Source organism: Manis pentadactyla, chromosome 7 (assembly GCF_030020395.1).
Source record: "Manis pentadactyla isolate mManPen7 chromosome 7, mManPen7.hap1, whole genome shotgun sequence".
Classification (NCBI taxonomy): Eukaryota; Metazoa; Chordata; class Mammalia; order Pholidota; family Manidae; genus Manis; species Manis pentadactyla.
The window spans coordinates 56237236-56264232 of NC_080025.1; the positions used below are offsets into that span (position 1 = coordinate 56237236).

At 37.3% G+C, this 26997-nt stretch overlaps 1 protein-coding gene across 1 annotated transcript in view; it reads left to right on the forward strand.

Moving 5' to 3' along the window:
* The window catches only part of COG5 (component of oligomeric golgi complex 5), a 397019-nt gene that overhangs the window by 354803 nt on the left and 15219 nt on the right, over positions 1 to 26997 (forward strand). The window contains exons 17-19 of the mRNA XM_036918977.2: positions 7793 to 7896; positions 12531 to 12768; positions 19779 to 19855. Of these exons, the coding sequence (XP_036774872.2) occupies positions 7793 to 7896; positions 12531 to 12768; positions 19779 to 19855 (419 nt within the window). The remainder of the gene's footprint in view (positions 1 to 7792; positions 7897 to 12530; positions 12769 to 19778; positions 19856 to 26997) is intronic.

The following is a 26997-nucleotide window of genomic DNA, read 5'->3' on the forward strand; positions in this document are numbered from 1 at the left end:
TTCTAACACTCAGAACTTTAAATAAAAAAATAATGTTGGCATGAGATTCAGAGCCATATATAGTTGACAGCAGGTAATTCTTTTAAAACATGAGCAAATCATTCATTCTTTCAATAGTAATACATACTCTTTATTTAGCTACTTGCCAGTCAGATGCAATGTATTGAAATATTATAGCAGCTGTTCAAGTAATGTATTGTTATCTCCATTTTATACAAGTTAGAAATAGTAACTTGCTCAAAGTCATGTACTCGTAAAGCCAGATCTCACTAACTCAAAAGAGTTGTGTTTATTGTACTATCATTCATTCATTCATTCATTCACTCACTAAATTCGTATTTAGTACTTGCTAAGTAAATAAGTAATTAAAGCCATAGAGCAAAGACTCTGGAGCCAAACTACCTGTGTATTAATCTCATCACAGCTACTTGACTAGCTAAATGACATCAGACAAGTCAGTAAGTTTTCTCTTGTCTTAGGTTTGGCATCTGTAAAATGCCAAAACCTACCCAAAGGCAACAAATGTCAGCTGTTTGATTGGTTTAGGTCACTTGGGTAGTATTGAGAGAGAGAGAGAGAGAAGGATATGCTGTGCCATAAACTCCAAGGAGAAACACTTAGATTTAGAAAAGTAAAGAAGTTGCAAAGGAAGAATGATCAGAGAGTGAGGAAGAAAATTGGGAGAGGACGGTGTCACAAACATAAGGGGAGAAGGGAACTTCTGAGGTCAAAGGCTGTCCATAGGTGACATGGTTGGGAATTCAACAGTCCCTAAACTTAAGGACACTATATTCGTATATGGGAGTGGGAGGAGACAGTCTGTTTCCCCCAGCATTGTAAAAGTGCACTTGGATGTTTTCTTTGTGTCCTTTACTTCAACATGAGCTCTCATTATGATGAAATATTATTAAATCTGCCATAATAAATACGTTTTTAGTAAGAGTTGTCCAGTTTAGTAATGATCATAAAAATACCATAAAATCTACCCAAGAAATATACTATACCTGTGACCCCATATACAATACAGAAGGATTTATAAATATATACTCAAATATGTACTTGCATATATAATACACACCTATACACATTTCTATAATTGAAACAGGTTTCACAGAACAATACTTTCCCATATTTTGTGTAATGCACTCTGATATTTTGTATAATCATCTATCACTTTTTAGTATATTCTGATAGTGATCCATGAAATTGATTTTTGACTCCTAATGATCACAATTCATAGTTTGAGCAAGTCCATTCTGTAGGTTTAAGACAGACTGCCTGTACTTTGCCTGATGATATAAAAGTGTTTGAGTCAAGTTAAAAATAGAAATTCCTCAGAGACTATAATTCAGTATAGGGTGGACTCTCTTGACTCTGTACTTTCAACTTAAAACAAAGGTTATTCCTAATATTAGTCACTTTGGGCTGGCAGTTTGAGGCCAGTGCAGGGAAGATTGCCCTGATCGTGGGGGACAGTCCTCACTCTGAGGATCGCTCACCAGAACCAGTGTTTCATGTGCTGCATACTGCAGTTTACTTGGGCATCACCAATTGTGCACTTGAGAACCGTGTAAGAGAAGACTAGCAATCAGTTCAGGGCCCTCTTGCAGTGGCCCTGCCAATCAGAGGCATAATTGCTTCTGTTAACAGAAGTCAATGACAGAGTTTTGTCTTTGATTTTTAGTTAAATCTTATAAAAACTATTATGAAATATTAAATGAGAAATGAAAGCCTCTGACTTAAACAAAAAAAGAAAACCTTGAATTTCATAAAATTGTAGGAAATTTATTATATCACTTTGAATTAGGGATAGAACATCATGAGATGCACAAATAATTGAGTCCAAGAACCAAAAATCTGTATGCTTATTATTTGATAAAAAAGATATTAAGCATAACTTTTTACTTACTAAAAAATATAGCTAAAGGTAAAGTCTTTTCTTCTCGACCTTGTTGAGATTTTAGCCAAAATTAAATGTTATTTTAGGCTTGAGGTCCAGCATCTGATAAGCATTTTCTTGTATGTCGTGTGTGGCATAATTAATGATATACATTTAGAGTCATTTCATTATAACCACCTCAGCTGTAAGTGGCCCTGAAATAACTTGGCCCCATAATACTGATCCACTTACTGAGATTGTCTTGTGTAGAGAGTGATTGAATAGCAAAGTGTATATGTGGCAGTTCTTCGTTTCTGTCTTATTGTGTGGGTTGGATGTTCTATATAAGGGAATATTCCAGATTGCTGAGCCTTTAATAGTTTTATAATCTTAGCTGTTTTAGATAAATCTTTTAAAAGTGTATGGTACATTTCCTTATGTTGTAAAGAGCTTATGAAATACAGAGTCCTTTCTCAGTTTCCTCTGGTAATTGTTAATCCTCTACCCATCCTTTAAATGCAGGCATTCCCCAAGATGCTCTTCCTGTTCCATATTTTCCACAAGTGGAAAAACTCACTCTGCTATAAAGTTTTCCATGTAAACCATCAGATCATATGCAAATAGAGACAGCTTTATTTCTTCCTTTCTGATCTTTATGCCTGCTCTTCCATGCCTAACCTGGGGAAAGCACTCAGTATTTTACTAATTTAATTATGATGTTAGCTGTAGGTTTTTCTTAGATGGCCTTAATCAGATTAAACAAGTTCCCTTATATTCTGAGTTTACTGAGATTTAAAAAAATTACAAATAGTGTTGCTTTATCACATAGTCTTCTGTATTGTTGAAATGATGATTTATTCCTTTGTTCTGTTAATAAAATACAAGAATTTATTTTCACATATCAAACCTACCTTGGTCATAATGTACCCTCTTTATGTGTTCCTGAATTGGGTTTACTTAATTTTTTTTAAAGATGTTTGTATCTGTACTTATAAAGGATATTGGTATATAATTTTCTTTGCTTGTAATTGTCTGGTTTTGGTTAGTACTGGCCTCACTAACTAGGTTTGCAAGTGTTTTCTCCTCTTCTATTTTCTGAAGAATTTGTGTAGAATTTGTATTATTTTCTCCTTAAGTGCTTAGTAGAATTCACCAGTGAAGCCATCTGGACCTGTAGTTTTTTTTGTAGAAAGTTTAATAGCTATAAACTTAATGTGTTTTAATGATAAAGAGCTCTTCAGGCTATCAAGTCCTTCTTGAGTCAGCTTTGATATTTTGTGACTTCTAAGTTTTTGTCTGTTCATCTAAGTTACCTAATTTGTCAGAATAATATTGTACATACCCATCTCCTCCTTTTAATATATTTAGGACCTATAGTGATAACCTCTTTTTCATTTTTTATATTGATGATTTGTGTTCTCATTTTTTTCCCCTTGATTATAGTCTAGTTAGGGGTTTATTTAGTTCATTGGTCTTTTCAAAGAACCACTTTTTGGCTTCATTAATTTTCTTTATCATTTGCCTTTCTATTTTCATTGATTCCTGCTTTTGTCTTTTTCATTTGCTTCTACTTACTTTGGATTTTCTTTGCTTTTTAAAGAAATTTTTTGAGACCTTATACGATTAATTTTTAGTTTTTCCTATCCAAAATAAACTTAAAAAGTCATAAATTTCCCTCTGAGCCCTTCAATTTCTATGTTGTATTTTTATCTTTATTCAGTTTGAAGTATCTTCTAATTTCCTTGTGATTTCCTCTTTGATTCATGGGTTATTTATAACCTTAAAAAAATATTTCCAATTATTGTGGCTTTCCTATGTATCTTACTGCATGGTTTCTGTTTTAATTATATCATCAGAAAACATACCGTGTATGATTCCCATTCTTTTAAATTTATTAAATCTTGTTGTATGGCCTAGCATGTGGTCTGTCTTGGTAAATGAACCATGTGTGCTTGACAGAAATGTGTGCTCTGCAGTTGTTAAGTATAGTGTTCTATAAATACCAGTTGAATCAGGGTAGTGATAATGTGTTCCGATCTTCTGTATCTACTGATGTTTTACGTACTTGTTCCATCAGTTGCTGAAAGATAAGAGTTTGCACTTTTCTTCTAGGATTATGGACCTGCTTATTTCTCCCTTTAATTCTGTCAACTCATGGCTCCTCAGTTTTAAAGCAGTGTTACTAGTTTTGTTGACCCTTTGTTACTTCATGTTTTTATTTGTAATAAATACAAATACTATATGTATTTATCATTGTTATGCCTTCTTGATGAACTGGCCCTTTTATCATATAAAATATCCCTCTTTAACCTTGTTTATACTCATTGCCATTCATTCTATATTATAGGTGTTTACATGGTATATCTTCTTCTGTCCATTTACTTTAAACTCATCTGTTTCTTTACTTTTAAGTGCATCTCCTGAAGACAGGATATAATTGGGTCTTGCCTTTTTGTCTGTTGTTCTGTTGTGATAACCTCTGCCTTTAAATTGTAATGTTTAGTCCATTAATGTAATACAGTTATCATTAAGATTTTATTTAGATGGATATTTTTATTGTTTTTGTTCCATCTTTTTTTTCTTTCCTCTTTTCCCCCTTTTCTACCTTCTTTTGGATCATTCAAACATGTTTTTGGATTCCATTTTAATTTATTAGATTTTCATCTATTCCTCTTTGTATGATTTTTTTCAGTGGTACCTTGCCAGATTACCACATACATTGTGTAATATTTTTTTAGTTTAAAATTTCCATTTGGTTCTTTCTCACCCTTTGAAACCACTCTGCTGAGATTACCTATTATTTTATTTATTATGAGCATTTTTTCTTTATTTCATTGATGTTCTTCCATGTTAATTGTAGTCTGGGTCGTTTCAGGGTTAGCAGCTGTTATCTTTTCCCTAGAGAATTGATAACATTTCCTAGCTTTTGTGTATGTAGTAATTTTTAATATATCCTGGACATCATAAATGTTGTGTAGACTCAGTATTTTTATATTGATCCTAGGAGTGTTGATGAAGTTTCTTTAGCAATAAATTAGCTTGATTAGACTTAAATCATACACTGTCATATCTGTAGTTGGCCACATGTCAAATCTCAGTTCAGTTCTTTAAGCCTTGGTTGCAAGCCACCTCTGGTTTGCTGTGCACACGCATGACTGAGTCAACTGAAGACTAGTGCTGAGTTTAAATGTAGAATTAGGCATTCTTCTTCTCTGCCTCTCTCCTTTCTGAGGTTCCTCTCTCACTCTTCAGCAGCCCTGGCTGAACCCCAGGGCTCCTTCTCCTTGTTCCTTTGGCCTGAAAAACTGAAGATTTTTTTTGTTTTGTTTTGTTTTATTTTTTTCACTCATATTTTTAGCCACCCAGCTCTGCTGCTATCATAAACATAGTTACTCTTAGAGCAAAGTCACAAAAAGTAGAAAATTCACTCTCTTCTGGTTGCTTGCTCCAGATTTCCACACCCCTCTAAAACTACCTGCTTTTTTTTTTTCATTTCCAGAGCTCTCCAGTAGGTTTTAAAAATTTGTTTGTTTTGTTTTTCCATAGTCATTTGAGGGGGACCTGTAGTTAGATACTCACTCCTTTACACCGTTGAAGAAAACCTGCCCTTCCTTCTTGAAATCTTGTCTATTTCCACTGTACTCTACTGTCTCTTCCTACTTCTCTGCCCTATGACAAAGTATAACCAAAAGCTCACTTTGCTCACTTATGGCTTTGAATAATCTCTTTTACTTGATTTCAGTTTCCCTATCTATAAATTACTTTAAATTCCCCATCTATAAGTTAGCAGTTCTAATAATTCTTAGAGGAGGGAATAATTGACTCATAAGTGAAATCATTATATGTGAAGCACATAGCACAGAGCCCAGCACATAACGTATATAAGTAAATGCTCTTCCCGCTCTTAGGCCTACCGAAGCTTCTGGGCATCACCTTACTGTAATGGCACTTAGCCTTGCTCAACAAACCATCTTCTGCTATCTCATTGACTCTTTGGCTTCATTTCCCTTCTTAAAAGCCAAAAACCACCAAATCTTGCCAGAATGTGTCAGGAGCTACGAATGTAAAGATCTCAGTACCTACTGTCTAGATAACCCATGTGCTTTTCTCAATGGCCTTTCAAACTCTTGTTCAAAACTGAACTTATATTTTCTCCCCCATCCCCACATTACTCTGCATTCTTTTGCATTTATACATTCAGTTAATAATACCACCAAGTAATTAAAGAAAAAAAATGAAGCATACTCTTAATTCTTTCAACTCTGTATTTATTGGATTTAACTACCATGTCCTACTGCCTCTGGCTTAGCTCAAGTACTTACCATTTTGCATCTACAATACTACTGTGTCCTCCTGCCTTTAGTCTAATTTATCCAGTCTGCTATCCAACATGATGTTTTCCCCCAAATTAAAATCTTTAACCCCACCTTTTCATTGTTTTAAACCTACCCTTTGTTTGCTAACGCCCCCAGAATAAACTCCCACCTCTTTGGCAACCCGCATAGAACACATCTGCTGCCTCTCTCTCTGCCACACAGGCAGGCGTCTCACACTCTCTCTGTATTGAATGCTTTGCAGTTCCCCAAGGGCAGCAGCTTTCCCAGCCCCTGTGCCTTTAACACATGCCCTCCCTTCCCAAACTGCTTCTTCCCCAGTTGTCCATTGAAATTCAGTTCAAGCAACACCTTTTGTTTCTCAGGTACTCTCAGTGCGAGCTGGAGGTCTCCCCCATGGCCCCCTGGCACTCTGTGGAGCACTGATGTGACTGTGCTTGGTATCTGTTGTCACTGGATCGGGAGCTGTCTGGGGGCAGACTGTATGTACACACACATACTCTCAATCCTGTATACAGTGTGTTTATTTTTAACAGAGATTCAGGGCTAGGGATGGCATTTAGGCATTTAACAAGTAATGGTCCTATTTAACCTTTTCACATCGATTTTAATCATTTGCATGAGCCAAAGACATCCATCTTCATGATAATGAATCATCATTGAAGCATATGTTATGTATTTAAACTTTAGGTTTTCAGTGTTTACTAATGCCCAGTCAGTATTTTCACACTGGAAACCCATAACAAAGGCTTGGAGGCTTACATAACCTAGCTGATGATGACACCTTGCTGTAGAAGTTTCTCTAGCAGCACTACTGACGTCTTCGGCCGGGTTTCCTTTGTTGTGGGCAACTGTCCACCGTACTGTAGCATGTTCAGCAGCATCCTTTCCTCTACCCACCAGAAGCTGGCAGCGAACCCCGTGCCCACCCCAGCTGTGACGATCAGAAATGTCTCCAAACATTGTCAGATGTCTTCTAGGAGCAGAATTGCCCCCACTTGAGAACCCCTGCTGTAGAACACTGAATAGAAGCCTAATTCTTGCAATTCCTAAATGTTCTGCCCTGTAAGAATCACCAGTATATTTATTATATTCACTGTGGCTAAAAGCATATGATGTCAATGCTTGAAACCGATGTAATATTGTATATCAACTATGTTTCAGTTTTTAAAAGCTTATGATGTCATTATAGTTTTGAGGAATTACTTTTGGTTTTGCCTTACTCTTTTCAGAACCTTAAAAAATGTGTTTATGTGGTCTTCACTTAAAGTGGCATTCCTTTTCTTTCCTCCTTTCTCTAGGGGCTCCAGATTAATTTGACCCTTAAACTGCTTGAAAATATGAGAAGCATGGGGGAGTTGAAAGTTTGCAGTGCCATGTTCCACATATTCTAAGCTTTAAAAATCATTTCTGACAGCAGTTAGGAAAAGGAGCAGACTTCTGTTGAGTTATTATAGTTAAACTGAATATAGTCTGAATTTGATGTGGTATGAAAACTTTTACTCAAAATGCTTCTTGCCTCTCAGATTTCTTTGTGTGGGTCTCCTTTAACTGTGCCTCTCATTCCTTCTCTTTTGAGACGATCCACATTCTAATGGAAAATGCTGTGCAGCCCTTACTGACTTCGGTGGGAGATGCTATAGAAGCCATAATCATCACCATGCATCAAGAAGATTTATCTGGGTAAGAACTTGGAACCAGATTCCTCACGTACCTTTACTGCATTTGTTTTTCATTCTCACCTTCACCCCTGCCTCCTAAGTCTCCCACCATCTAGGACTTGTTCCCCTTGTGGGGAGGTTGACCTTCAGTTTTACCCTACTGTACTATTGTGGGTTCCATTAGCAGATTAAAATTTTTCAGTTTCTCTCCTGGCATTGAAACACAGAATCATTAACATCTACAGGATGCAGCTTGGCACTTCAGGACTTTAAGTAGTTTGTACCATCTTACCCTCCCAATCCTTTTTTCTTTTTAATTGAAATACAGTTGAAATATAATATTGTATTGGTTTCAGATGTGTAACATAATGATTCAACAATTAGGTACATTATTAAATGCTCCACATAGCAAGTATAGTTGCCATCTGTCAACGAGGATACTAAATATTATTGACTTTATTCCCTATGGTATACTTCCATGCCTGTGACTTAAATATTTTACAATTGCAAGTTTGTACCTCTTTACCCCTTCACCTATTTCACCTATTTGCCTGTCCCCCCATCATTTCCTCTGCGGCATCCACCAGTCTGCTCTTTGTGTTTATGAGTCTGTTTACTGTTTGTTTTGTTTTGTTTTTTAGATTCCACATGTAAGTGAAATCATGTGGTATTTGTCTTTCTCTGTCTGACTTATTTCACTTAGCTTAATACCCTCTAGATTCATCCATGTTGTTGCAAATCGCCAGATTTCATTCTTTTTTATGGCTGGGTAAAACTCCATTGCATATGTGTACCACATCTTCTTTATCTATTCATCAGTAGACATTTAGGTTGCTTTGATATCTTGGCTATTTTAAATAATGCTGTAATAAACATAGGAGTGCATATATGTTTTCAAATTAGTGATTTTGTTTTCTTCAGATAAATTCCCAGAAGTGGAATTACTAGGTTGTATCATATTTCTATTTTTAGCTTATTGAGAAACTTCCATACTGTATTTTACATAGCATCTGTATCAGTTTACTTTCCCATCAACAGTGTGTAAGAGGGTTCCCTTTTCTCTGCATCCTCCCCAACACTTGTTATTTCTTTTTTTTTATGTTAACCAATCTGACCAGTGTAGGTGATTATCTTGTGGTTTTGATCTGCATTTCCCTGATGATTAGTGATGTTGAGCATCTTCTCTTTCCAATCTTACCTTTTCCTTACTTCTGATAAATACCCGTACTTGAGCCTCTGGAATTGGTATGGTATTCCTTGCAGAAGAGGTCCTGCCTCTGCCACTGTCCAGTCCAGATCCTACTCTGCTTTGTGGGCAGACTCCTGCCCAGCCCCCTCCAAGAATGATTTTCCTTTCTCAGAATTTTGTGACACTCTAGGGAGTCATATCAAACCCAGCCCTAGCCACATTCTTATCATTCCACAGCTGTTTTGTACATGTACTGCTTATCCACATATATGTATCCTGAGAATAAGAATCACAGTTCCTAATCTGGTGTTCACTGAAGTCTTCTTAAGTAGAGTAAAATGGCTTTGGCTCACTGTATTAGAAACTATCCATGGAGAATTTGGAATAGTTATTTGCACATGCTTAGAGTGATTTTTTTAAAAAAACCACACTGTAGACCTAAACATCCAAATATTAATATATATGTGTTTTATATTTCTAGTTCATAGTTAGTTGCCATTTTTGAACTGTTCTGTTTCACTTTATATATATATTCATGTTGTTTAAAAGAATAGCTACTTTATTAAATTTCCAGCCACTAGTCTAGCTGTTTATAGAAAAATTATGTGATTATTACATCATTTAATTTTTCAAAACATTTATCATTTCATTAGAAAGTATCTTTTGAAGGGTGAAAATGTCAGTGTATTTTTAATAATGGCGTGAATGAAGCACAGAAGGGTAAAGTGGATTATGCACAGACATGCTTTTATAGTTAGAGACAGGAATATTAAACTGCTGATTCCAGTATTTGAAAGGCAATGAATTTTGTTCACAGGTGATCTGAAATGTCCCAGTTGAACCAGTCATCAGTGCCTCTGAGAAGGAAGCAAATACGCAGTAATTTTTGAAGGCTTATTCTATAAGAGTGGTCAGATACTCAGTAATTGTATTGGTGAGCCATGACTCACACTTACAGATAACACATTAGACATTAAAAGCTGATTTCTCAAATAGGTATGTTTTTACTAGCTTGCTTAAATACTAGTGAGCCAGGTTGGTTCTTTAACTGATAGGTAGCCACAAATATGAAGTGTTATTTTAAGGTATATAACATTGTCCTTAATTTCTTCACCCAAGTGGCCTTGATGGGTCCATTTAGCTCTATCTAGATAATACAGAAGGAATTAGAGATACCACTGAAAGTCATTTTCCGTACATGGCAGTATAGGAGTGTGGAGCACTGTTGCTTTATCATGTATTTAAAGTTATTGCTCACAAGGCAGTAATTTTCCCACTTTCTAAAACCTTATTATAGTAATTCTGTCATGTCATTTCATATATGTATGTCTTGTATGAAATACAAGCTGAAGTGGGATTAAACTCTTTGAGAAGTAAGAATCAATTTTATGGTATGGCCAGGCCCCAGTAATCAGGCTTGAAAAATAATAGTGCATGCCTGCCCATCCAAGCCCTCCACCTATTCTAGGTAAGAGGAATAAATCAGGTTTACCTTCTAGGCCAACCGTACATGGACTGTGGTTGCAGAATGCCCTGCCACTTAAAAAGTAGTCCTTAACATTGTTTCCCAGTATTTGAAACATTTTTGATCAGGTGGATGTGTTTCATTCCAAATGAGATAAAGCTTAAAATGTACATGTCTCATTGACATAGTACATTTAAAATGACTTCTGTCTGGTTGTAGCTTGGAATGGGGAGGGAAGGCTGTCAAAGTGAGAGGACCCTAGATCCTTGAAGTGATGGATGAGCACCTCTGAGGAGGGGACTGTACACACACACACCGAAGAGACAGGTGACATGAAGGTGGGCATCTGCACTGCTCAGGGCTGTGTTTGTTGAGTCCTATCTTCAACTTTTGTGCACTGGCTCACATTATAAAGGCCCTTACATTTCTGCACAACTTACTACTGCACTTTATCAAATGAGAACCTCTTACTAAAAGCTTTGGCATAATTGGGAAAACTGAGCTTTAGCAATTGCCAAGCAAGTTTTGAAGTAGTAAATGCAAATCAAGTTTCTAACCCACACTGATAATTGGAAATACATATTGCAAAATTTTGTCTAATAAATCGTTTTATTTTACTTAAATCAATACATGCCTATGGAACTTATTTTATATATTATTGTCTAATCCTCAAGGAAATCATTTCAACTGACCAGATAAAAAGTTCCTTAAACCATCCTCCGGAGTAGTCCCGGAAAACAAACAGTGCTGCTGATAAAGCACCGCCCCCTACCACCCTTTTCATTTTTGCAACCTAGCTTCTGGACTGATGAAACTTCAGTAAAGATGGTCCATGCAGTGGTCTGAATCTGGCAAACTCAGTCTCAGGAGGCCGGCCATCCCTTCTGAAGGCTGCCCTGGGGCTCCATTCCAAGTGTGCTCCTCCCAGTGGCACTGCCAGCAGTGGTGTTCCGCCACATCATGCTCAACGGCCTTGCTGCAGTGGGGTTGTTCTTCTTATACCTGACCCCAGTTCTGTCTTCCTGGAACATAAGCATACTTTCTCTATTTCTGTTTGATGCTGGAAGTTGGAGACCTTTGGCTGGTGTTACTTAGAATAACCATTGCTGTATTTGAAAATAATTAAGGTCATCTCATTCTCTTGCTCCAGGCATTTGAGTCATATCTGTTGTTCTTCTCTACATCGTTCTCAGATGGGGAAATGCTTATTTTTTGCAAAAGATTCAGCATTGTGTAGCCAGTGATCTCTTTGGCTAGCTATTAATATCAAGTGATTTCTAATTTTGATATAGCTCTTCTCTTGCCTATAAATATTTCACATTTTCTTAATATATTCTTTAAAGAGCAATTATAAACATTTATAAATTATAAATAGGGTTTCTTGGAGCCTCAGCTGGCATCATCTGTTGATCCAAATTAAAGCCTTTCCAAACCTCTTCATCTGGGAGGAAAAAATTGCATACGATGTGTATTACATAACCAATTCGAGAGTCAGAATTCTACTATTGGAACTGATCAGATTAAGTAGCACAAGAGCAGAGATATCTTTGCCAAGAACTTGTTTGTGGAAGGCAGCATTTTCTGCCATTACAAAATGTAGGTTGCTATTTCAGGATCCATTACTGATTTATTCACTAACTAGGCAAAACGTGTGAGTGGATGGAGAGTTGTGAAGCTGGGAGAGACCTTGAGAGGTCAGAGAGTGCAGAAGGCACTTGTTATGAATCATCCCAGACAGATGGTTGTCTGTTTCATTCTTAGCAATCTTTAGGTAAATGGATTCTAAGATTTCTTCAGTAATCTTCTTAACATCTTAAAACAGTCTTTAGAATAGAATTTAAACATTTTTGTGTGTGCTTTAACTCAACAAGAATAAACAATGCCTTTTCTACTATTAAGGGGAAAAAACTGCTTAGGATCAAAATAGCAGGCAGTTGGGGGGGCAGAAATCAAATAGTGCCTTTCAGGGCATTGGCTGTTTTTTTTTTTTCTTCTTTTGCAGTTCATTATCCCCTTCAGGAAAGCCTGATGTTCCTTGTTCTCTGTACATGAAGGAGCTTCAAGGTTTCATTGCCAGAGTTATGAGTGACTACTTTAAACACTTTGAATGCTTGGATTTTGTGTTTGATAACACCGAAGCTATTGCTCGAAGAGCAATTGAACTTTTTATTCGCAATGCCAGTCTCATAAGACCTCTTGGTGAAGGAGGGAAAGTACGACTTGCTGCTGATTTTGCACAGGTAAGTTGATGTATAGTTACAAAAGGGAAAATGTTCCAGCCTCAGTATTACCTATTAAATAAAAGACTTTAGTCTTTCAGTTGAAGCAAGAAGGAAAATAAATCTAGTTAAACCTAATTAGTAAAAAAGGGAAATGCTTACGGACACTTTCATACCAGGTATCTTTTTCTTTGTATTTAACAAAATAATCATCTTTCTTTTGATATTTGATATATCAAGGTTACGGTGACGTAGCTCATTCATTCATTCCACAGTAAAGCAACATTTCCTACTTTTACATAATATGGGGCTTTCTCACTATTTCACTATCCCACCAGGTCAGTACTGATAAGAGTAATTGAATAATCTTGCAGGAAAATAATGTAGGCAATGAAATTTATCCTTCAAACACTGTAAAGGGACTGTCTCCTGTCATTTAAAAAGAACTCCAAGATATCTGTATCCCCTAGGGGCCAGGTCAACATTCGAAGACAGTGTTCTGAGTCATATACATGCAGAGTGGGCCAGCTGGATAGAGTCTGATTATTTGGTCTCCTTCTATTAAGTAGAGTACCTTTCCTGTGTATGGCCAGCCTTGAAATCATTCCAAGCTATCTGATGTGGTTGAATGAAGTAGAATGACATTAAAATAGCGGAACCATAATTAACTCTTATAGAAAGTTTTTTTTTCTTGTCCCTTAGACAAATTTTTTTAAGCCTTTGAATAGTATCAGAGACACAGAGTAAACACCTCAAACATACACTTTCATTAAAATATTCAGAGACAGATAATTTGTATTTCCATAAATGTGAAAGGTGAACTCATTTTTTAAGCCTTTCAAAACTGTTAGCTTTACTCATCTAAGTAATTATTCAGATGGATTACTCACAGTGGTTTGTCAGATCCTCCCTGCTTATCAAGATAGATTTGAATGTCTCTCTTCCTGTGTGTGTCTGGGAGTAAGCCTTGGTTCACTTGTCTCACACTGAAGAAAGGATGGGGCAGACTGCTTGTACCAGGCTGGTGCTTGTTGTACGCTCCCTTATACCTGACAGAGTTACAAAAAAAAAACAGGTTCATAACCTGATTTTTCAGGAGCCAGGTCCTTTGCACATTAATTGCTCTAAAATGAGTCATTTTCACCCACAAATGCTATACCTGAGCCCACTGACCGTAGGAAAGAGCCTTCCTTTGGGAAATAAGCCTTTAGTAGCCTCTGCATGAAAATCAGAAATAAGTGTCACCATTAATGTGACTCCATTTACCTTTCCCATTTTCAACAACTCCATTCTCAGGTACCTGTACATTTTGCTTTGCTGCAACAGGTAAACTTAAGGAAAGTTATGTTTAAGTAGTGTCTTTCATGTCCCTTACTAGGTTTAAAAGCTGTTTATTGAGTAAACACAGCGATGTATACAAAGACACGCTCTTACAACACTGGGAGCTATACTCAGAGGGGTGTCTGTTCTTTTTCCCTTTCCTCCCTTGTTTGGTTTTTCTTTTACCAGGCTCTTCTTCCCCCATGGGCGCCCTCCCCCACCAGTTTATTTGTATTCTGCTCCAGCTGGTTCTTGAGTCACTTTCCTGCAGGCAGCACTTCAAGTCCAATTAGAGTCGCGGCTGAGCAGGAGATGGCCAAAATGAGAGTGCTGCAGGAAAAAGGCTTTGGGGTTTGGGTTTTTATTTTAATGATATGTTTTCTTATGAGTCTTGAAAGATGGAAAGCATTGTCTTTTTTTTTTTTTTTTTTTTTTTTTAGATAATTATTTTTTATTGAAGGGTAGTTGACACACAGTATTACATTACATTAGTTTCAGGTGTACAACACAGTGATTCAACATTTATATACATGATAATTCTAAGTACCAGCTATCACCATACCAAGTTGTTACAATATTTTGACTATATTCCTTATGCTATACATTACATCCCGGTTGCTTATTTATTTTACAATTGGAAGTGTGTACTTTTTCTTGGTTGTTGTTGTTAGGGCATCTCTCATTTTTATTGATCAAATGGTTGTTAACAACAATAAAATTCTGTATAGGGGAGTCAATGCTCAATGCACAATCATTAATCCACCCCAAGCCTAATTTTCGTCAGTCTCCAATCTTCTGAAGCATAACGAACAAGTTCTTACATGGAGAACAAATTCTTACATAGTGAATAAGTTACATGGTGAACAGTACAAGGGCAGTCATCACAGAAACTTTTGGTTTTGCTCATGCATTATGAACTATAAACAGTCAGTTCAAATATGAATACACATTTGATTTTTATACTTGATTTATATGTGGATACCACATTTCTCTCTTTATTATTTTTAATAAGATGCTGAAGTGGTAGGTAGATACAACATAAAGGTAGAAAACATAGTTTAGTGTTGTAAGAGAGCAAATGTAGATGATCAGGTGTGTGCCTGTAGACTATGTGTTAATCCAAGCTAGACAAGGGCAATAAAACATCCACGTATGCAGAAGATTTCTCTCAGAACAGGGGGGGTGAGGTTCTAAGCCTCACCTCTGTTGATCCCCAATTTCTCACCTGATGACCCCCCAGCGACTGTGCCTGTCTTAGGTTGTTCCTCCCTTGAGGAATCTTACCCGTCTCTGGCCAACCAGTCATCTTCCGGGGCCACACAGGGAAATGTTAAGTTGGTAAGTGAGAGAGAAGCCTTATTGTTTGAAATGGTTAGCTTTTTATTTCTTTGCATATTTATGCCCTGTGGCTTCTATGCCCAGCATTTGTCTTGAGGTATCTTTACCACTTGGAGGAGTTATGATACTCGGTAAATTTGATATGAGGCACGAATTCTATTTAAGAATTCGTTGTAATTAGGAAGGAAGAAGAAAAGCTATAGAAGTAGCAGGCGGGAGAAAACATGGGAAGATTGATTATTTCTTTGACATATCTTCTTGTAGAGTAACTTCAGCATGTATATATTTTAAGCTACTACTTAAATTGCGCACACACATTAACATAATAGGAGTATAGTTACATAACCAAAGCATACCTGTAATTACCAGCCATCTCCAGTGAAACCAAGAAAACCAGTTAGGCACCCTAGGCATTTGTGAAAACTTATCAATGATATGATGGTTATTATCTAACTGAATTTGAATAGTTTGAGAAAAATCAGACAAATTAAAACAACCCATTCCTGGGCACTGTTCACATCCCATATGTTCTTTTAACAGTAAATAGTCTGTAGTTGTAAGATTTTGGAGCGCTACAATTTGCACTTCTCCTAATTCTTGGTTGAGTTCCAACAGTATAGATCCAGTCAAATTTGTTGTTTTACTGTATGCACAGGCCAGCTTAGATATCTCCTTCATTCCCATGGGAAAGCATTGTCTTTTAAGCCTTGCTACTGCAGCCAGCACCTGCTCAGTGTCCAGTGGCTGGGTTGCGCTCCCACTGTCCTGAGCCTTACTATTCAGCATTTGATTTGGCCTTCCTCCTTTTTTCACCCATGTTGCTCAGCAAATCGACCTTTTTCCCAGGTCCCTTCCCTTGAGGTAAATGAAACTCATCAGTCATGACTAACTTATGCTCTGAGGCTTCCTCTGTTTTCCATTTGTGAAATCCAGAAGCTGCACTCACACACCTGCATTTCTGTGGGGGTGAGAGCATGGTTTCCAGCCCTGCAGTGACATTGGTGCTGTGGTCTGCCATGCCAGTTCCTTTGTTCACTCCGGACAGAGTGTCCCAGTTTCGGAACAGCCTGCCCCTCACCTTGATGCTGGCTCCCTGGTCCTGTAGGTCATGGGCACAGGAAGGACAGGTGGAAGCACTTCCATAGGTCATCATTATTTGTGACCTGTAGCTTTGGCAACTATTATCCAGCTGTTAGATCATTCCTAGCCCCCATATTTAAAAAAACTGAAGTGAGTTGAGGGTTTTGTGTCATTTGATGTGGTTTCTTGCCACAATTGCAGTTCTGTGATGATGCACCTCAGCTTGCAGGCCTGTACTTCGTTGGAAGTATTTTTCTGGGGTGAGTCAAAACACTTAGGTAACATTACACCAGTATTTATATTCATGACAGGTATCACCTGGAGGCTACAAAGCCTTTGGACTGCCTCATTGTTGAGAGCTCTGTCAGTGTGTATTCAAAATTAAACAAAGCCAGTGAGGCCACTGGACTCACCCCACAAATCTTCTGGTTTTAAAAAGAGTTCTGGGGATAAAAGTGCCTGCTCCTCTGGCATCAATGACAGAAAGAGTGAGCTCAAGAAGAGACCAATTGAATAGATTTGGCATTGCTGATTATTTGGCATCAAGTCCTGTTGCAAAGACAGATAATGGTGTGTTTTAAAGATTTCTTTAGGAATCCTGACCACTCCACACTGGCACATTTGCTCAGATCGAGCAAGTTGTTGCCAGGTGCCATCTGCAGGGTTCGTGGTGAAGGAAGTACCCAACATACAGCCCCCTTGGGAATCAGGTCATGGGCATGAGGTGATTTCCTACAGGTAATTAATTACCTGCTGTGACCACATGCTCTCTGTGTCCACACTGGTCACACAGCAGTTCTAAAGCACTAAGCTTGTCCAAGGCCACCGGCCTTCTGCTGAGTCCAAAATCTCTCTGGGGACTTGTCCATACTGCCCTCTACAGCACGTGGTCCCCTCCTCCTCTCAATTTGGTTTCTTCCCTGAGGGAAAGGATGGCTACTGAAGTTGGCATTAAATTATTATTTAAATTATTCCTAGCAGTGTCTATTTATAGGTCTTCTAGTGCCCTTTAAATATACATTTATGTCAGTTTCACTTTTTGCCCAAAAATATAAACTTAGAAAACAAAATAATCAAGATTCTAATTCCTCTTGCCTTTTCTCTGGAACACTGCCAGGACAGGAGCGCCCTAGGAATATGCAAGATGCCCTGTGGCTAACCAGATGTCTGTGGTGGGGAAGGAGCAGCTATGTAATTAGCTCACGGAGCCTGCAGCTGACGCCTCATCCCCTCCAAACCGGAGCTGGCGAGAGGCAGTGGCACACACCATCCTTGTATCCACGGCTAATTGCAGAGTCACCTCTGAAAGGGCTACTCCTGTCCTTTAGAAATACAGCCTTTGTTCTTCAATGGAATTCTGGCAGAAGAAAATGGTTTTCCATACCTTAGAGGTCCTTCATGATGAAAGTTTTATTTTAAACATTTAACATTTTGAAACTCTCCTATGGCATAGAGATCAGCCATTCCAGGTCTTATTCTCTCATATCATAATTTTTTCCTTATCCACTTCTTTAACATTCAGTTGTGTGTTCCAGTCCTAAGGCAAAGGTGGTTTGGTTTAATCTTTGAAGGTAATGAAGCCTTTTAGGACGGAAAAAAGAATTGACAAAAACATTTCATGAAAAATACTTCACAAAGTTTTGGGATATAAAAAAACCTATCGCACACACAGGTATATGATTGGAATTACTAAATCAGATACGTGATAGTCACATTTTTGTCTTGTGCTCAGTGTAAAATAAGTGCCACATTCTGAAGGACACCAGAAACTCCCATGGAGTGAATAAACTACAGGCCCCAAGTACCCACTGTCTTAAGAATAGCGGTTTGAGGCTGCTCTGTTTTGCCTTATTGGCAGAGACTCCTGACTTTATGTCCTTACATTTTTCTCTTTTTATTTACTTATCTGCATTTTAAAGAGTTTCCCAAATATGGAAGGTTTCCTTTTAGGACATACAGGGTATGAGTCTTCTTGATAAGAGAGACTCACCTGGTCACTCATCACCCTCAAGACCAGCTTAAGGAAGCTGCCCTCCAGGTCTCCCCTACACTCAGTTTATTCATGTGACATCCCACTTGCTGTTTTACTTAATAATGATCATTATGTGTATGTATACATTATGTATATAGTATTCTTTAAGATTTTGTTCAATAATTATCTAAACAAATCTACATCCCCTTCTTCACTAAATTTGAGAAAGCTCCTTGAAGATAAGACAGTCTAATTCACCTTCTCATCTTGGTGCTTCACAATTACTAGGGAATCAAGAATGTTTCTCAAGTGAGTGAGGGATTAGGTTTCTATTGACTCCCCATGGCAAAGAGATTGAAGCAGTTTTTCAGAAAGATAGTCAGCAGGACAGAAATGCTGCTTTCCTTTTGTGTGTTTTTCTTGAAGAAAGATTCTGTATGATCAGAGAGCAGCCTTTTCTTAGACCTTTTCTAAACTGCTGTTTATCAGGGTCCTGCTCATAGCAAGAGTGGAGAAACAGCTTATCATCTGAGTGACACGTATGCAGAAACATTGCATGTACACTTGGTAGATGAAGAACAGGTAGTCTCAGACATCAATTAATGACAAATAAAATTTCCAGTTGAAAGAGGAAACTGAAAAGAAGTTAAACCAATAGTTGCTAAATTCTTGAGTCAGGAAGCAGATTGATCTACTACTAATTTAAAGGGGAAGATATTTTAAAATACATCAGTACTGTAAATAATTAACATTTAACAAGCACTTACTATATGCCATGCACATAGTGCTTTGTGGAATTATCTATTTTATTTGCATAACTCTGTGAAGTAGGTGTTGTCATCTCCATCTGACCTGGAAGGAGCCTGGCCCAGCGAGTCACTGTATCTTTGGTTTTCTGACACAGATATGCTGCCTCCAAAGTCAGTGTCATTAATCACCTGATGAACCTGGAAAAAACTGTAATCATTTATATTTAATGTAAAAAGGCTTGTGATGCCTGCTTAAAGTGTACACTCAGTCTTGAAAAGCTTCCATTTTCTGATTTTTCAGTGGAGAAAAAAAATCTAAAATTCCTCCTCTTACATAAAAAAAAGTGCCTTTCTGTTTTCTTGAAGGAATTGTCTCATGCCCCTTCAGTAAATAAATGCAAATGTATCTAAGTTCTTCCCTGTTAATAAATGTAATTGACTTCAAAACTTGTCTCACAGTCCAGATAAAATTAAGTGTACTGAAAGCTACAACTTTCTGTGAGCCAGGTGTGTTCCCAGTTCACCTTAGGATTCTGACATAAAAAGTTATGGAGTCTCTTTTAACATTTCAGATGGAGTTGGCAGTGGGTCCATTCTGCAGAAGAGTGTCTGATTTAGGAAAGTCCTATCGAATGCTGAGATCATTCAGGTAAGGAATACTTCTATTATTGCTGTTAAACATCATATCCTTTTAGCAGATAAATCCTTCTGTTCACTTTGAACTGCATGAAATTGCCAATATTCAACCATTTTGTGATCTACAGTAATGGCAATTTCATATGGTTATTACTCAAACTAGAAACCCATATAAAATTATGTGCAGTGACTATTAAGAGTATGTGTGTATGTATGTGTTATATATTTTATGAGTTACAATTCACAAGACTCAGCTGGTAAATTTTCTGCTCCTTTAGAGGGAATTTACTTTTTAATCTCTTTTCTTACCAAAAAAATATATTGAGTAATAATGCCAGGCAGTTCATAATTGTACAGACATCTTTTTCTGAAGTTTTCATTTGTTCATTTGTCATTTTCAGTCCAATCTACTCCTAAAATTGTCATAACAAAAATAGGGTTATGTTCTATAACAAAACTACTTTTTTAATAAAAAGTACACACATTTACTGTATACCATCTTGATGAGTCTGGACGTATGTATTGATGTTATTTTGAATATTAAGCCAATCTTATATTTCTGGCCACTGGTCATGATATATTATCTTTTTAAAATATATTGCTGCTTTTGATTTTTTGTAATTGGAGTGTACTTGATATACAATATAACATTGGTTTCAAGTATACAACATAGTGATTTGACAGTTATCTACATAATTAAGTGCTCACTCCAGTTAGTGTGGTTGCTATCTGTCAACAGAAAGATGTTACAGAATTACTGACTATATTCCCTATGGCTGTACTTTCATCCCCATGACTAATTTCTATTATGACTGAAATTTTGTGCCCCTTTATCCCCTTCATCTATTTCACCCACCCACCCCAACTCCTCCCCCATGATAACCACCAGCCTCTTCTCAGTATCTCTGATTCTGTTTGTTTTCTTTGTTCATTTTGTTTTTTATATTCCACATGTAAGTGGAGCCATAGGTATTTGTCTTTCTCTGCCTGGTTTGTTTTACTTACCATAATACCCTCTAGGTCTATTCATATTGTTGCAAGGCAAGGTTTCTTTCTTTTTATGGCTAAATAATATTTCATTGTATATATGCTCCACATCTTTATCCCTTCATCTATTGATGAACACTTTGGTTGCTTCCATATCTTGGCTATTGTAAATAATACAGCAATAAATATAGGGGTGCCGTGTATCTTTCTCAATCAGTGATTTTTTTTTCCATCACGTAAATTCTCAGAAGTGGAATGGTATTTCTCTTTAGTTTTTGAGGAACCTCCGTACTGCTTTCCACAGTGGCTGAACCAATTTACATTTCCACCAACAGTGTAGGACGGTTCTCTTTTCTCCACATCCTCTCCAATGCTTCTCATTTCTTGTCTTTTAGATAGTGGCCACTCTGACTGTTGTGAGGTGATACCTCATTGTGGTTTTGGCTTGCATTTCCCTGATTATCAGTGATGTGGAGCATTTTTTTTAATGTGTTTATTGGCTATCTATATGTCTTTTTTGGAAAAATGTTTATTCAGGTCCTCTGTCCATTTTTAAATTGGGTTATTTGTTCTTTCGGTGCTGAGGCATATGAGTTCCTCATATATTTTAGATATTAGCCCCTTATCGGATATATCATTTGTAAATAAATTTTCCCATACAGTAAGTTGCCTTTTGGTTTTGTTGCTGGTTTTCCTTTGCTATACAGAAGCTTTTTAATTTGATGTAGTCCCACTTGTTTATTTTTGCTTTTGTTTCCCTTCCCCTAGGGAGACTTATCCTAAAAACAAAAATTCGTGCTGATATTCAAGAGATCCTTCCTATGTTTTATTCTAAGAGTTTTATGGTTTCATGTCTTATATTTAGATTTTTAATCCATTTAGTTTACTTTTCTGTATGGTGTTAGACAGTGATCCAGTTTCATTCTCTTGCATGCAGCTAGTTGTCCAGTTTTCTCAACACCACTTATTATAGACACTGTCTTTTTCCCATTGTATATTCATGGGCCCTTTGTTATATATTAATTGACCATATATGCATGGATTTATTTCTAGGCTCTCTGATCTGTTCCATTGATGTATGTGTCTGTTCTTATGGCAGTACCATACTGTTTTATTCACTGTAGCTTTATAGTACAGCTTGAATCAGGGAGTGTGTTACCTCAGGCTTTGTTCTTCTCTGCCAAGACTGCTTTGGCTATTTGGGGTCTTTTGTGGTTCTGTATAAATTTTTTGCTCTTGTCATTGTAAAATGCTGTTGGTATTTTCATGGCGATTGTATTAAATCTATAAATTGTTGTGGGCAGGATGGCCATTTTGACAATGTTAATTGTTCATATCCACTAGCATGGGATAGCTTTCTATTTATTTGTCTTCTTCAGTTTTTCTCATCAGTGTCTTAGAGTTTTCAGAGTACATGTCCTCTCCTTCTTGGTTAAGTTTTACTCCTAGGTATTTTATTCTTTTTGATGCAATTGTAAATGGAACTGTTTTCTTGAGTTCTCTTTCTGCCGGTTAGTTGTTAGCTCTGCAACAAATTTCTGTATATTGATTTTGTATCCTACAGCTTTACTGAATCCATTTATTAGTTCTAAAAGATTTTGGTGGTGTCTTTAGGGTTTTCTACATATAATATCATGTGATCTGCAAATACTGACAAGTGACAGTTTTACTTCTTCCTTACACCAGTTCAGATGCTTTTTTTATTTAGTTTTTCCTGTCTGATTGGCTAGGACCACAAGTACTGTGTTGAGAGTGGGCAACCTTGTCTTGTTGCTGATCTTACAGGAAAAGCTTTCAGCTTTTCTCCACTGAGTGTGACGTTAGCTGTGGGTTTGTCATATATGGCCCTTATTATGTTGAGGCATGTTCCGTCTGTACCCACTTTATAACAAAACTTTTGAATATAGTATTAAAAGAACTGAAATGTAGGGGATGACTATAAATGTTAAATAATTTAGACTAAAGATGGCTAATGCAGTTGAGTATAAAATTTAGGATTGAGCTTCCTACAAACCAGTTTGAAAAGAAAAACATTAACCAATTTGACCTCATGATCTAAGAATATACCAGTTTAACAGAAAATCCTTTTCAGTGCTGAATGCTTAGGCCTTTTACCAACTCAGATTTTAAGGCACATAGTTTAATAACTAGTGTCTTCAATAGCAGATTTAGAAGATAAGATGTTGGTATGTCTGTTTATTCAGTAAGTCAGAGAACATCCCACACTTTTTCACATCATGGTACACATTGAAATGTATACATTCAAAAAGATGACCAATGCTGAGGGTTGATGAGATCAACATAATACTTACAACCATTTTGTGACCACAGCCTACAAGATGGGAAGCCTTGATATAAACTATCCATAATGTCCAAGAACATAATGGTCCTTGAGTGTTTCTTTATAAAGATAATGTAAGGAGTCCAAGTATGCAGCTTTCTATAAACTGACTCAGTAGTAGAGACTAGAATAATAGTCTTTTATTGATTCTTTAACTGATCACTTAGCTCTCTGTCATCTAAGCTTTTGGTAGTAGAAAATTCAGGTATAATGTCACTTGAAAGTTAAAAATCCAAGGTTATTGATTGAAAGGGGGACCCTGGGCTTTACCTTGTTTATTTGTAATTGGCAGAGATTTTTTTTCCTAATATTAACACAAGAGCCTGTATTATTTTCTCAAATGCCCATGTGTACAGAGTCAGGTTTCAAAAAGAAAGTGGGATCACAAATGTTTTCCAATACCTTCTTTGGATCAACTCAAACCTTTTAAAAGTATGTAAATAGTTTGTTGAAGCCTTAGGGTTTGGCACTACCAAACATGAACAAGTTGAAAGATAAGAGGGTCTGAGGTTACTGGTCTACCAGCCTATTACCTCAATTAGGATCCAGTAAAGTCACTCACAAAGAGTAAGATGGTACTGCAATAGTCCTCACTGGATGGAAAATGCAGCCCTGAACAACAGAATCAGCATACTGGAGGATGCTCACCAACTAGTTACTGGAAAAAGCATGGGAAAAGCTGTGGTTTGGGATGTGCTATATTAAAATTAGGCTATTATTTTTGATAGTCCTGTCTCCCATTTAATGGTTTATTGCTGCATATATATTAAAATAGTGCTTGGTTTGCTGTTCACTGAGCAGGATGGCCTTTATCCCAAGTGCTTTTAAAGTTGTGTCACAGTGTGGAGATACAAGTCTAGAGGGTTTCACGTAAGCCCTATTCTGTTTTAAGTAATTTAAGATAGGAATTTTCTGTTGACCCTCTCAATTCTCGCACGAGGAAAAGAATCTAAAGGAGAACTTTGAGTGGCGATACCTTCTAGTACCAATTTATGGAGTAACAAATGATTGATGTACTACGAAAAAATGCCATTTTTTTATATTTACCTTCTCTCATGCAGCAGTGGTCAGTCTAGATGGGCTTCAGACTTTTAACCATGACTCACACAGTAAGAGATATTTTATATTACAATCTAGCATACACTTGTGTGCAAACACACTCAAAGCCATGCGTGCCCGCTTGTGTGTCATGGAACAGTAACCAGTCACTCTTACTTACTTCATGTGATGTTCTCTGACATTTATTTTTTGTTTGATTATTTTAAACCACTCACTTGGCCTAGTGGATGCAAACCCACTAATAGTTTGCATCCAGCAGTTTCTCACCTTCCTCACAAGTTAACTTTTGAACTTTAGCTGCCCTAGTAATGGGCAGTTGGTTCCTTTCTGCATCCATTAAGATTTATCCCCTTTTCTCCTGGGATTCTGGAACTTCCTCTTGCAGATGATTCCTTAGTTTCTGAGGCCTCAGCACATATATGATAAGAATATTGCATTTTGCCTTACGGAGTCCTCTCTGTAACTTGAATTCAGTGAAAAGTTGTAACAGATTTATATATATCATATATTCCTTCAGTTTTTTCTTTGGCTTATTGAGTCAGTAGACATCTACTGTATTGATTCTAGCACTTTCTCATTTGTTTGATAGGACTTGGAAAAATCATTTGGTTAAGATTTGGGGATTAACTGGACCAGGAAATAAAATGAAACTGCGTTCAAATCGAGCCTTAGTCTGCAAAGAATGTTTTAGGTCCCATCTTTTGAGCAGAGAAATGTCAGTACATGCTACTACCTCTGCCTATAAATGTTGTTGGGAGGGTGCTCAGCCCTGCCATCTTCTCCACGGTTTTCATGTGAAGAGAAGTGACTTAGGGAAGCCTACCTGTTTAGAGGGCTCTACAGAATCCCTTCCTGGAAAGGATAAATCAGTAAAGAATAATCTTTATTCCAGCAATTCAATTCTAGGTCCTCTGTTTGCCTACATGCAAAAATTTATTAGAGATCTGTCGCTTCTCCAAATTAGCCCTGGGCAGTTGCAATGCAAAGGCCCCCTCTTGTTAATCTTGCCTGTGCTGTGGACTGTAACAGGGAGGAGGCATCACCCAGTGGCCATGTACTTGACCCACCTTGGCTCTTGTTCATGGGTCTCCTCCCCAGAGGTTCTGAATCACACTAGAACCAGCTCAGCAGCAGTCAGTAGGAGATGGGTAAATCAAATGGGTCACATTCAGAGGACCGAATCTACATACCATTAACAATGTATGTTGTTAGTTAATACCAAATAATGTAAACATACTAAAGCATCAGCAAATGAGAAACAGGATACCAAGGGTATATATGATATATCCCCTCTAATAGTATATGTGTAAATGGAGGGAAAAGCCTAAGAAGGATAAATATCAAATGTTATTTTTAGGTAGTGGGGTTGTTATTAGTGACATTTCCTTTAGAGGTTTTTATTTTTTCAAATTTTCTGCCTTGGTTGTTTTATATTTGCAACTAGAAAAGTCATACTTTTTTTTTGGTATCATTAATCTACAGTTACATGAGGAATATTATGTTTACTAGACTCCCCCCTTCACCAAGTCCCCCCCACATATGCCATTAGTCACTGTCCATCAGTGTAGTAAGATGCTGTAAAATCACTACTTGTCTCCTCTGTGTAGCACAGCCCCCCATGCTTCCCCCCACATTATACATGCTAATCATAAGGCCCCCTTTCTTCCCCCGCCCCCCTTGTCCCTCCCTTCCCACCCATCCTCCCCAGTCCCTTTCCCTTTCGTAACTGTTAGTCCATTATTGGGTTCTGTGATTCTGCTGCTGTTTTGTTCCTTCAGTTTTTCCTTTGTTCTTATACTCCACAGATGAGTGAAATCATTTGGTACTTGTCTTTCTCTGCCTGGTTTATTTCACTGAGCATAACCTCTAGCTCCATCCATGTTGTTGCAAATGGTAGGATTTGTTTTCTTCTTACGGCTGAATAATATTCCATTGTGTATATGTACCACTTCTTCTTCATCCATTCATCTACTGATGGACACTTAGGTTGCTTCCATTTCTTGGCTATTGTAAATAGTGCTGCGATAAACATAGGGGTGCATCTGTCTTTTTCAAACTGGGCTGCTGCATTCTTAGGGTAAATTCCTGGAAGTGGAATTCCTGGGTCAAATGGTATTCATATTTTGAGCTTTTTGAGGAACCTCCATACTGCTTTCCACAATGGTTGAACTAATTTACATTCCCACCAGCAGTGTAGGAGGGTTCCCCTTTCTCCACAGCCTCGCCAACATTTGTTGTTGTCTGTCTTTTGGATGATGGTGATCCTTACTGGTGTGAGGTGATATCTCATTGCAGTTTTAATTTGCATTTCTCTGATGGCTAGCAATGTGGAGCATCTTTTCATGTGTCTGTTGGCCATCTTGATTTCTTCTTTAGAGAACTGTCTGTTCAGCTCCTCTGCCCATTTTTTAATTGGATTATTTGCTTTTTGTTTGTTGAGGTGTGTGAGCTCTTTATATATTTTGGATGTCAATCCTTTATCGGATCTGTCATTTATGAATATATTCTCTCATACTGTAGGGTACCTTTTTGTTCTATTGATGGTGTCCTTTGCTGTACAGAAGCTTTTCAGCTTTATGTAGTCCCACTTGTTCATTTTTGCTTTTGTTTCCCTTGCCCAGGGAGATATGTTCATGAAGAAGTCGCTCATGTTTATGTCCAAGAGATTTTTGCCTGTGTTTTTTTCTAAGAGTTTAATGGTTTCATGGCTTACATTCAGGTCTTTGATCCATTTCGAATTTACTTTTGTGTATGGGGTTAGATGATGA